This window comes from Manacus vitellinus, unplaced genomic scaffold, assembly GCF_001715985.3.
Source record: "Manacus vitellinus isolate BGI_N305 unplaced genomic scaffold, ASM171598v3 scaffold_2_pilon, whole genome shotgun sequence".
Classification (NCBI taxonomy): Eukaryota; Metazoa; Chordata; class Aves; order Passeriformes; family Pipridae; genus Manacus; species Manacus vitellinus.
The window spans coordinates 14,127,136-14,140,484 of record NW_021940208.1 but is presented as its reverse complement, the minus strand read 5'-3'; the positions used below and the strand labels follow the sequence as shown (position 1 = coordinate 14,140,484).

General features: G+C 37.3%; 1 protein-coding gene across 1 annotated transcript in view; it reads left to right on the top strand.

Moving 5' to 3' along the window:
• MICU2 (mitochondrial calcium uptake 2) overlaps positions 1 to 13,349 on the top strand; it is a 145,840-nt gene that overhangs the window by 102,083 nt on the left and 30,408 nt on the right. Inside the window, exons 3-6 of the mRNA XM_029960899.1 lie at positions 1,122 to 1,153; positions 1,266 to 1,341; positions 5,921 to 5,968; positions 10,188 to 10,270. Coding sequence (XP_029816759.1) covers positions 1,122 to 1,153; positions 1,266 to 1,341; positions 5,921 to 5,968; positions 10,188 to 10,270 — 239 coding nt within the window. The remainder of the gene's footprint in view (positions 1 to 1,121; positions 1,154 to 1,265; positions 1,342 to 5,920; positions 5,969 to 10,187; positions 10,271 to 13,349) is intronic.

Below are 13,349 nucleotides of genomic sequence, written 5' to 3'. Positions count from 1 at the left end.
TACCTCTGTTTGGCTAAATTATGGGCCTGTGAAAACACTTGGTAAATCTTTGCTGACAGCTGCCCACCAGGCTGCCTCCATCATGTCCGTTTCCAAATAGCGGTGCTGTGCTGGTGACCCTTTGGATGCAAGGTGCCCGTGAAGCCGCAGAGTAGCCTTGGAGTCTGAGCGTGGAGCATGCCAGCCTGATGCACACAGAGGCACCAGTCCACAGAGCAAATCCAAGCAGCTCAGCTTGTGCTTACACAGTGTGAATAAATAGGAGAGAATGGTTGGCTGGAATCCAGAGGAACTGGTGATGTAGGAAGAGAGTGATGGGCTGAGAGTGTTAAGAGTGAAGGACAGCGGGGTTTTGAGAACTGTATAAGGAGAAATGCTGAGGAGGCAGATCAGTGTGACAGGGCAGATAGACAGAGAAAGGATGAAGCACAACTCCTGCTGGTCCATGACCACAGGGTTTCTGTGATCCCTGCCTAACCAGCTGGAATGTTCCATTGATGATACATCCAGCTCTTCAAATGGTTGATTTACACAGGAATACAACCTATACTGCTGCAAGTGTCTCCCCTGTTTGAGTGTATAAACTTGACCTACTAGGAAACCCTTAGGAGTTTGCATGATTTTCATCTGATGTTCTTTCAGAAGGCAGATTTGTTCAGTTTACTTCTCCTTAATAGAAACATCAACATTTTCTTACTTTTTTCTTTTTTTTTAGTATTTCTTAGCTTTCACGTGCACAACCTGCACTTCAAGGATTATTATGTGTGCACGGAAACCCCCAAATACTACAGTTGTTTCTTACTGTATAGTCTTGCTTTGAAATCTGTGCAACATTTGTAGCTCACAGTATGCAAAGTTACACTAGTAAGGCAGTTGTAGACACTGAAGTGGGCTGTGGTTTCATCTAGGTTGAGAGAACATTTGAACAGACTGCTCGTATTGCTTTTGAATCTTGTCCTTTCACGAGCATTATGGGAATTAGAAACAAACTGCCTGTTGCAAAATATTCTGTTTCATATTACTTAGCATTTTCCCATAAAAATCTGAAGAAATGCCACAGGACCTGATCAAAGTTTAAAGTCAGTTTGTTATTGAATGATGATGATTTTTTTTTATTATAGGCAAAGCCTCAGCCAAGAAACTGACAAAAAAGGTAAGCAAAATGTTCCTTTCCTTCTTCAAAAGAACTTGCATTCTTTCTGTTACTGAAATGATTAAGTCTCTTTCAAAACTGGCTTTATATTTTCTTGTTTTTGTCTTTGAAGGAGGTAGATGCTGCACTGCTGTATGTTGCCAAAGCTAAACCAGGGCCGACCTTTTTTAGAGACCTTGGTGATAAAGGTAATGAGCACTTTTGATACTGAAAAATACATGTTGCTTTTTATCTCATTATATGGTAAGAGTTGAATGTATTTCATGGATTTGATTTCATCCGCATCTAGCCAGTAGCTGCCTCCTTGGCAAATCTCTCAGTTATGCAAGAGAGTAAAGAGGCAGGGCTGGGAATTGAAAGCCTTCTGAGGTGCAGGAGACATGAAAGAAACTGAAAAGCCTACTTGGAGAAGAGAAAGGGGCTGAAAAGGATAACTTCAGCACAAAATGGACTTCTAAGACTTGTTAATAAGCTGCTGTTTCACTATATAACTCAAATGCGTGGAAACTAAGAATAAAAATAAAATTTGTATCTAATTATGTAAAGCAGCATCCCTGATTCCAAGAGCAGCCTTGGGACTGCTATTTCTTCCTCTTCAGAAGCTCTGTGACCTTTTGCAGCGCTGATGTGCTTTGATTTTTTTTTTCACCCAACATTTCCACCTTATATTGGAAAACTGAGAGCTGGGATATTGTTTGTGTAAGAAGAAGGAATTAAAGAACAGCAAATAAACATGTCATTAGCATAAATTAATTGAAGGGAGAAAACAAACGAGAGGATCAAGGAAACCAAATAGATGAGTAATTAACCATTTCACCAGTAACAAAGACCAAAATCCCCAAACTAATGAGAAACACTGACAGTGCCTATTCACAAACTTTCTGTATCATACAGTTCAGCCTGAATCCCTTATCTCATGGACATTTCTGGAAGCTGCCATTGCACTGCTGCAGTTCCTTGGCAGGCATGAGCCACGCTCTCTCCATGCACAGCAGATCCCCAGACAGGGCTGGCAGCTTGTGCCAAGAGAGCAGCCCTCAATCTCGGTCTGCAGCATTTCACCTACCCTGCGGCCTCGTGGCCCCTTCTGCCTGCGCTTCATTCCTTGCATCCTTGTGCAGATGTGGAGGGGGCTCCAGCTGGATGCCTTGCTTGTCAGTCCTCTCCTGAAAGCCCCAGCATACCCTAGCAACCCTGAACCATCTCCAAACAAGCTGAATATTTTTTTCCTGTCCTAGGGAAGGCTCGATTTTGCATTGAATTGATTCCCTGCCTTTTCAAATTACTAATCATCACATGCTTTCCCAGAATTAGGTTTAAAGTATTCCCAGTCTTTAATTCTTGGATATTTTCTCTATATACCTTCTTTTTTTAGAGCCTTTCTGTTTCTTGTGATGGGCACTGCAAATCCCCAGAGCACACTGTCTGTGAAAACTGGGAATCCACCAAGAGAAATTGCAAACATAGCAAATCAGCACAGCCTCCTTTTGTTGCACCTCTCTCAGCTGAGTGCTTGGCACAAAGTGGGCTCAGTGATATGCTCAGCCTGGCGTCTTTTGCATTCTGGCCAAGATCTCCCCGTGCTTAGCACTGTGTGTCCGTATATTCTGTCCTTCAGAGGTCACGTAGGAGTTTGAGACGATGCAGGAACATTCAGTGCAGTCATCCATATGTCCCCACAACACATAGAGTTTTTACAGGTTTTGATCATGCTGTCTGTTTAGTGACTTTGATGCTTTTGCTTTGAGATGCATTATTATCACAGTTTAAAAATGAAAACATTTATGCTTTTATAAATACCAGAATAATGAATCTACCCTGTCCCACTGTTTAGCTGAGGTTATTTTAACTACCTTCAAATTGTAATTTACATGTCAAGGAGAGGGAAAACTGTATTCAGTCTAGTTTGTAAAACATAATGCTAGGGAATTCTGCCTTCTAGTGGGCAATTTTAAAATTCGTGTCATATTTTGTGGGGTTTGTGATTTATTCAGCACTGAGAATATTGTACTGTCAGCGTTTGCTATAAAGTTTGGGGATACGGATTTCTAGGGAGGGATAGAGAGAGTTCCTTAAGCAATAGAAAATGACAGTATCTTGCCAATGCTAACTGCAATACTTGGCTGCAAGTATGCTGAGTCATTCTACAGTATGTGAGGCTTTTATCTTTTAAATTTTACTTGGATAGAAATATAATTTTCAGTGGGCTGGTTTTTGGTGTTTTTTTTTTAAATTTACCGCATTATATATTTTAATTTGAGTAACTTTGTAATGATTACTGTAGAATTAAAGAGAAAATTACCAAAACATTTCATTTACTTGATGGATGAGATAAATTGGCTATTCACTACAAGTAGTAAAAGGACGATAAAATTAAAATAAGATTTTTAATGGAAATTAGTCCACAAGTTAAAAAAATTGTATTACAAATTATTTTAGTATAATCAGTCTCCCAGAAAATATCAGACAGACTGTGGATTTGCTTTAAAGCACTGAGTCAGGTTTTAAAGAATGTTTTATATATATTTGTTATATTTACCTTTTTATCAATTTGACTATAGTGACTTTTCAAGTGTCCTCTTTCCAGACCTCTGCAATTCAAATGCTTTTCCCTTGAGCCACTGAGCAGGGTGTTGTCTTTAGATTGATCTTTTCTTCACATCCTACCATCTCTGTAAAAATTTTGCAGATTCTTTCTGCAAAATTTTATAATGTATAATGATCCATGTCTAGCTATATAGCTAAAACTCTCCAGGGGCTCAGTATTTTGTATCTCAATTATCACAACATTTTTTTTCCTATGACTTTAACAAACATAATCTGCCATGTTAGTATCTTTTCAAATGCTTTGATAAGTATGTTTTTCTTTCACAACTCCTTTGAGTGTATGGTCTCTTATTTTGTATCCCAACACTGGGCTCTCATTGTTGTTTTATCTAGCATAAGCTGTTTGTCTTCAGCTTCCGGGTCTTCCCTAGACTACCCCTGTGCAGCGCACCTCAGGACAGCCGAGAGGCAGACTCCCACTTCTTCTTGGCCAGTGATGCTCTCCTTCATTGCTTGGTGGTTAAATTTTCAGTCAGGGATCTCTTGTGCTGACACCATTGCAGTCCATGACTGGGAGGTGTTTTCTATACTGACCTGCTAAGTTGCCTCATTGACTTCCTTTATTGAATTCCTTTATGAATTCTTTCCTTAAACATTCTTTGGCTGTGTCACACACAAAACAAAATTAGGAATCTTGATCACTGCCCATCACACTAATGGCTTCATTTCTTTGTTTCTATCTTTTTTTTTTTCTTGTCTTATACTTTAGGCATATAAGCTAAAAATTTGGAGTAGAAGTTCTTTCTCTGTTTATTTGGTTTTGAATTTGTAGAAAACCTACATGTTTTATCTAGGAACACAACTCCAAGTTTTACAGCAATGCAAATAATAATTTGTATTCTTATGATGGCAGAAATGCTAAAACTTGTAAGCAAAATTAAGTTTTTGAGGTGAAAGTGTTTTTTATTTCCATAGTGGTTTTATGATTGTAGTACTGTGCTGATTTACACATGATGCATGTTGGATAATAGGGTGAATAGCTCTATTTTGATGGAGAGGGAAGCTGAGATATGGAACCAGATTGAGTTGGCAACAGGGTCAGCATTAGACCTCCCTTTAGCTAAGATTTGTTCTCCAATTTTCAGACTCCTGCGTTTACCAATTTAATATTTCTGAACTGGTACTTAAAAGTGTTAAGTCACTATCTGAGGTCAAATACAAATGCTGCTGTCTGTACACAGTAATTTATCAGAAGTTAATTGCTTATCACTGAAGCTTAAGTGTATTCTTTATCTATCAATTAACTGAATATAAATTATAAAACTAGTTTATCTTTGCACAGATAGGCATGTTTGAACTTCATTATTTTAAGCAGCTTCAGCTTTTAACTCACAAGTTAAAAGTAGCTCAGTTATTTTGAAAAGTGATTTATAAAAAAGCCCCTTACATTTTTTCTCCAAACATTATTGCGGGGCAGATGGTTCAAATTCTGTTGTTTAACCACCCTCATTATGCGCTCTCTATCTTTAGCTTGTACACTCCATTTTGACGCTATCACATCTTTGTGTTTGTTCAGGCTTTTCACTTAAGGTGGTATTTGAAAAGAAAACACTGGAATTTTCCTTCAAAAGGGGGGAAAATACTTTCACCTTGTAGAAAGGACACGTTCCTATTTAAAAAAAAAAAAAAAGAAGCCTCCTCCTGGCGCTCGGCCCAGCAGTACTATCAGCACAATCTAGCAGCTTGGCAGCTTTGCGTGTTGCCATGTTCCCCTTGAGAATTAGAGGGAAGCTATTCTCCGCCTCTGCGAGCCTGCCAAAGGATGGAGGACTTTGATCCTTCAGGGTAATGTTAGAGTAGTTCTCCTCCCAGGTACTAAATGTGACAAAGCACATTTAATTTATTTGCCTTTTATATAAACATTGAATGTTTTCAGTGAGAATCCAAAGATTTAGTGCAGGACTTTTATTAATACCAAATAAACCTTACTTTCTGGATTAGACATGAGCATTGATGAGTCTCTGGTTAGGGAATTTTACCTTCAGAGCACTAAAAACAGAAGTAAAAACTTTATTAAATAATAAAGTGGCTTACTTTAATAAATTTATTTAACACTATGTCAAACTACAGTTTTTATATTTATAGGATTTGATGTTTCAAGTCTTACTATGAGTTTTTGGGGGGTTTTTTGCAAATAATTTTTTAACTCTTTCATTTCAGGGTTGATATCTTATGCAGAGTACCTGTTTTTGCTGACGATCCTTACAAGTAAGTATTGTATATTTAAAATACATTGGCATAAATACTCAGCTACTAACACCTTTCCAGGAACTTTTTCCTGAAATTTTTAGCTTCTAAATTTCTGCATTATTGTAAAATGTAAAAAACTCACTATATAGAGAGTGATAATGCATTAATATCAATGGATATAACTTTAATTGGTTGGAACTTACTTCCATAGTGGCATCATTGGTCCATAGCAATACTTCAAAAATCATGGTAATCCCTGCACCATGGGATCAGAAAAGCTTTTCAAAAGACTTTGAGAGAGGGCAGACATTGGTTACAGAACCACATTATAAGGGGAGGAAGAACAGGGAAGAAAGATAAATAATTTGTCTTCTGGATAGTAGTTTTAGTCATTTTGGAAATGAGACATTAACATTGTAGCTCATGCAGTGGAATAAAAAGCTGTTGTGGCATCTCAAAGGTTGTTCCCTATTGTTCTTGTGTTCAGATATGCAATGGATGCAATACACAAACAGAAGAATTCTGCAGTGTCTTTTTTTTTGGCTTTTTTAATCCTTTTTTTTTATCCTCTGTTCCTTTTGACTTTATTTTCTCCAAGTATTTTACATGTATTTCTGCTCTCCCTCCTTTGCTTCCTTCCTTTTTGTCTAACAGACCTTTTGGTACTTGCTTTATCTACAAACAGGCATTTTTTGTTGTGCATGGAAGTGATCTCGGATTTTCTAGATTTCTTCACCCATACTTACTCTGTGCCATGCTTGCCACCCCTCCGTTTTATTCTGATGAAGTGTAGGCGATGCTGAAAAATACCAAGATTTGAGATGTGTGCAATGAACATCACACAGTGAGACCCATACACTAGTAGTGAAGTAGTTCATGTGCATGTCCACAGAATAGCCCACATGTGCAGTCTTATTTGCATGACTTATACAGGTCTAACATTTTCAGCGAGGGACAAAACCAGGCATACTAGATTTATGGTGTCAGTGGATGGGGAAAGGAGAGAAGGAAGTAGTCACTTTTGCCTGATGGACTGTAGATGCTTGACCCTCATCACTTCCATGGCCGAGGCTTAAACAAATTGACAAATTTTCCTTGCACTGGAAATCCACCTTCTCATGGTGTAGTATGAACAAATAATTGTTGGTCTCCAGAGAGTGGAGAGAGTATGTCCAGCCTTCCTGATAATGGCCATCAGTATACACCTCTTGCACAGTTTAGGTAGCCCTTTTGCAGCTTACCTCATTTCTAGCAGAACTATATTAGCTCTTACTACATGGCATGAAGGGTGGGTAATCTCTTAGGGAACTTCAGCTAGTACACAGTAATAAATAATATATATATGCATTAAGATAACCTATGTAATAGACAAATATACTGCTTCAGCAGTGGTGACTGTCCCATGCTACACGCTGCTTGAACCTGAGTTATACCATGTGTTCAAGTGGTTTTAAAATCAGAAATAAGAGTTTAGCCCAGTTAGAATACTGATTTTAATATATTTGTTGCAACTCAAAAATGATGCATTTATGTTAAAAAAGGAAAACTGTTGTGCATGGAAGTGATCTCGGATTTTCTAGATTTCCTCAGCCAAATTATAATTTCAGAAGAATACCTTAAAGTTGCAGTAATAGGTGCCAAAGGTTCTACTTCTTTAAAAATTTATGGCAGCTGAAAATGAATTCATGCTGAATTATTGGCTGAAACAATTAGAAAACTGAAGCAGTATTAGAGCAAGTTGTTCCACTTCTCCAAACAATCAAGTAACATCATTTTTCACAGAATTTCTTTAAGAATGTATTGAACTGCAGAAACAAAGGCATCTTTTGATGCAGGATAAAAATGCAGTGCTAATGTTGCTGCTTTGGTTACACAGAAGGTTATCATATCGATCACTTTGAAAGCAAATGTCAACAAGTGTTAGTGCCTCTATCTTTGCCTAACAAGTATCCCATGTCAGTCAGCCCCAAGTTACACAACCTGTCTCTCTCACTACTGAGAATTAATATGAAATTTCTTAAAGCAGGCATTAATATTTAAATTACTTCTACAAAATCACCAACAGAACAACTGGGAAACAGAAAAAAGTCACCAGACTCCTGGTTCCAGGACGCTGCTGACCAGACCATGCTGCCTGTCATACATAAGCAGTGTCTGTAACAACACTGAACTTAAAAATGTAATTTTGTGTTAGGCAAAGGCTTTATTTTTTTGCCCCTGTGACCTTCTTTTCTCTTTTCTGTGTGCCTTGTATCATCACTATCTTTTTTTCTTCCAGTGCTGTATTGAATTTCATTTCTAGCAATAGGTTAATGGCGCCCTGGCTGGTGAAGAAGTCCAGGAATTGAAGTTGTCACCTTTACTCAAAGCTTCGTTTCAATTAGCCAGTCACACAAATTGACATCTTGGTCAACACAGGAATAGTTGGATAGGAAGCACCTAGGTCTAACCTGCACTCACAGCCAAGATGAAGCTCTTCTGTTCAGATTTTGGATTTTTGCCTGATTCTAATTAAATACAAATATATCTGTGGTAGTCTTTGAACTATGCTTATTTTACGAACACATACCTTTGGGGTTACATCATATCAGATAAGTATGTCATCTCTGTATAAGCAGCTTTAGGTCCTGTATTTTCAGTAACAGCTCTCTTATCTGAAAATTGGAACACAGATGGTATGAATTACTATTAAATACATCAATTACTTTTGTTCTCTAAATATGTTATAGGATAGCCTTTTCTTGCTTTTGTACTAGTAACACAAATTTAGCATGTGCCATTTCCATGGAAAGGAAGCCAGTTTTGATTATTACAACCCAGTTGCTGGGGAAGGGTTCTGCTGTGCAGATTGCAATGGTATTTATAAAATATCCATGCATCACAAGATTGCTTCACATAGAATGTTAATTGACTGCTGAAGATGTAGTTATTTCTAAAATGTAAAAATAGTACTTTCTTCAATGATCTTGTTATGACTTTAAAGGAATGGGATATTCCTTCAGCTTGTTCCCTTGACAGAAATATTCTTTTAAAAAAGAAAATGCAAGACTTAAAACTTTTCAGAATGGAACTAGAAGAACATATTTCCAAAAGGAAAACTCTAAAGGCATTAGAGTTTTTTAGGTACTGCTTCACTGCCCTCATAGGTCCAACATTGTTCTTGGAAACATGAATATATTCCAGAGACGGTAAGTCCATGGCTTTCATATTAATGCCTGACTTAAATGGATTGTGGAATTAATTCATGTGCTCCAGAAATTACTGGGAAAAGGGCTTGCTACTGCAATGAACTGTAACTACATTTTCAGCAGCATGCTGCTCCTGTGTGGGCTCGCTAATGAGCGAGGCCACCTCCTGTAAGCAAAGTAAGACCAGGAAATCATGGGAACGAGCTCAAAACACACTATGTTTTTATAGCAAGATTCAGAGCTCATTACATTTTTGTGTTGAAAAGAAACATCCACTCAGTGAAGGAAATGCAGGGTAAAATTGTGTAAAATTCCTGAGAAAAATCAGCTTGATGGGAGTCATACAAAACATGCTTTTGTCAAAAAAGACCGGAAAGAGTAGTTTATTACATCTTAGTAATATTCGAGTACATTGTTTAGGGAAGAAGGAGAAGGGAAGTTAAAAAAGGCCTAGGGCTAACACAGCAGGAGCAGGAGCTGAGAGCTGACCACTGTTACAGCATCGGTCTGTCTGCTGGGGAGGACTTCTAATACTGACATACAGTCACCTGTGCAGGAAGTACCTGAGGAGTACACTAGCTCTTTTACCCAGTTTGGAAATAATTATTGGTTTCTGAAGGCAATTTCCACTCATCTAACCTGAAAAGGAGCTCTAATAAACAAGACAGAGCTAGACTGCAGAAGTGACATGGGATCATGGAGGCATCCATAGAGAGTATCTTAAGACTAGGACAGTGAGAGATACAATATTGTTGTGGAGATCAGATGGACAGTCATGGCTGTACTTGGGCACTGCTGGCATTTCTTACTTTCCCATTACATTAATTATCCCTTGAAATTATAGTAAAAAGGTGTTTAAGAAGTTTGCTTATATTGGAAGAGGTATATGTGGTTCACTGGAAATACCATGTGTGTATGTAACAATGGAGAACTGAACCATAGGCAATATTCATTTTGCAGTCGTTATTAATTTTGTAATCAGTATTTAAGTGCTAGTGTAAGCATCTGTGTGTATATTTTTAGTAAAGTTATTTTGCAATTTGTTGCAGAACCCCAGACTGGACTTCAGATTGCCTTTAAAATGTTGGATACAGATGGCAATGAGCGAGTTGAAAAAAAAGAATTCTTTAAGGTAGGTGTATTTATATGCATATTAATTTTAAAGCATTTAAATAGATCCATGGGTTATATTTGGTAAATGAAGATTCATTAAAATCATCAAGCCTATTTTTCAGTCCAATCTGTGTTCACATACTTATTAAAATATTTTATATGAAAGAAGCACATACCAAAGTATTGCTGTAGAAGTACTTGAATTTGAATCCTCTTTTATAAATGTTGCCTTTGAGTTGTATCTAAAAATCTGCTACTAGGAAAGTTGGTGTACATCCCTTAATCCCATAAGCTAATTTAAATAATAATCTGGAAGAATGTTTTATTTTCTAAATATGTTGAATAATTTCTTTAATACACCATCCTCCCTTGTTTTTTATTAATTTTGTTTGGTGCTGCAGAAGGGCAGCGTTTTTCCCATGTTTTATATAAACTATGAGGGAGAAAGGCAGATGCTTAAAAAACAAAGAAAACTTTACTCTGTTCTTTTAAAGAAGAATAGGCTTAATTACATAACTTATTCAACTTTTAAATATTTAACAGAAGACTGTTAACTAAATACTTCTTGTTAAAAGTTGAATGCAGAATTAACAAACATAATTTTTAATAGACTCCCTCAGCTTAATTCAGATCCTTCATTAATATTGGAGGTAACTGGACAGACGGTTTTATAAGAAGCTGACGTGGCTACTACAATTCAAATTATTTTCTATCAGTAGGATAAAGTTAAAGGTGACCATTAATGCACAACTCTAGAGAACCATAGAATCTAAAACTTAAAAAGATGCACCTGTTGATAGAGAAATTGGCAAAAAACTTATGTAAGTGTACTTTCATAGCCTTAAACTCTGAATTAATGATACAATAGCTGCTGGCATGTGTTTTGCGCTGATCACCATTTTTTCAGTGAATTGCCTCTTAGCAAGGTTTATTGATGAGTCATACTTTAAAGATATTATAAAATATTGTAAAAATACTTTTAGACTTAGTAGTACTGTTAGAAAATAATGCTTGAAATTAGATCATTTTCCAAGGCAATGTTCCCAGAAGCCCCTAACTGAGCCTGCAGATACCCTTGTCATGGTTTGACCCCAGCGAGCAACCAAGGGCCACAGAGCCTCTCCTTCACTCCCCTACCAGCAGGATTGGGGAGAGAATTGGAAAGGCAAAAGTTAGAAAACTCATGCATTGAGATAAAGACATTTTAATAGAGAAAGCAAAAACCACACACAGAAGCAAAGCAAAAAAAGGAATTAATTCACTGCTTCCCATGGGCAGGCAGATGTTCAGTCATCTCCGGGAGAGCAGGACCCCATCACACATAATGGTGACTTAGGAAGATAAATGCCATCATTCCAAATGTCCCCTCCTTCCTCCTTCCTCTCCCCACTTTATATACTGAGGATGATGTCCTATGGTCTGGAATATCCCTTTGGTCAGTTGGGGTCACCTGTCACAGCTGTGTCTCCCCCCAGCCTCCCATGTACCCCCAACTTCCTCACCAGCACAGCAGTATGAAAAACAGAAAAGGCCCTGGCTCTGTGTAAGCCCTGCTCAACCATAACAAAAACTTCTCTATATTATCAAGCCTGTGTCCAGAACAAATCCAAAACACAGTCCCACACCAGCCATGGTGAAGAAAATTAGCCCTACCCCAGGCAAAACCAGCACAACCCTACACTCATTTGTTGCTACACAAAATCTTTTAATTTTGAAGAATTGGCTCTGTTAAAATGTTAATTATTCTGCTGATGAAAAAAAAAAATAAAATTCTAGAAAAACTTATATTTTTAACCTACTAAACCTGGTGCAATCCTAGTGAATTGTTATTAGACTAACAGTGCCCTGATAACCAAAACATGTATGTTATGACTGTATTATTCATCTACAAAACAATATGTTACAGGCCAAAGTAATGCTATGAACACGAGTGAACATATTCAGCATGTAGTGCCTCTACACCAAAATGCCATGTTAGCAGTGCTGCCTTTAAATAGGTACCGTGTCAGTTAAACAAATGAGATTCTTACGGAAACACTGCACAGCTCTTTTAGGGAGATGTGCAGTATGTCATATATTTAATATCCATTATCCATTTCAGGTAATTCTAATTGAATCAGCCAGTATGAACAACAGAAAGTGATCAAATGTAGAGGTGAAAACATCATACAAATCACTGAAAATGATTTGATTTCTGGAGCAGCAATCAAGTTAAATGAAAATTATTCTGGTTAGATAGATTGTTACTTTGCATTTCCTTTATGAACTGGATTGATAAATTAATATAGAGTGGTAAAAAACAACCCATATAAATTACTCTGTCAACTCGCAAGTATCATTAAATTCAAAGAAGTCCCACAGGATGCGAGTTCGTCAGAAAACAAGTTTTCTCTCATGACATTTACTTAGCATTTATAGAGGTGACTACTTTCGAGCAAAATTTTATTTTTATAGATTAGGTTTAAAAATAAAATTTTTGGAATGTAAGAATCTGGAAAAATGTCTTTGTGTTAACCTATATACTCTAGTTCTACATGCATCACAGAAAGTTTCTGGGTAGCTAATAAATTAGTAAATTATGTAGCTAATCTGTTATTTGTCTTGTCCCAGTTGGCATCTTAGGAAAATACATCTGAACTATTCTATAGTTATTTCCACACTATATTTGACAGTAATGTCAGGAAACATATGTGAGGAAAGGGCAGTAGAAAAGCACAGTGAAGAAGTGGTAATTAGGAGTCAGTGTCTGTAAACAGGTTACAACGGGAAAAGAAATTTCAGTGCTGCTTCATTCTTATGCTTTGTGACCTCTTCTTCTCCCTACTTCCCATCCGTTATCTACTAATTAGACATCTGTGTATGTCTGTGTTATCTGTTGATCTAGACTATAAACTCTAAAGGTAAGAACATGCCTTTTTGCTTGCAAAATGTCCTTCTTTCTTTGAATTGTGTATGTCTCAATTCTCACATGTAACTGGATGGACAGGCACAGCATGTGTCAAGTGGATCATTCAGGAAAGTCAAGAAGGGTGACAAGCAGAAACTACAACCCAAGTCCTTAGTGCCTGCAGTACATGATGGATATAGACTGTTCAAAC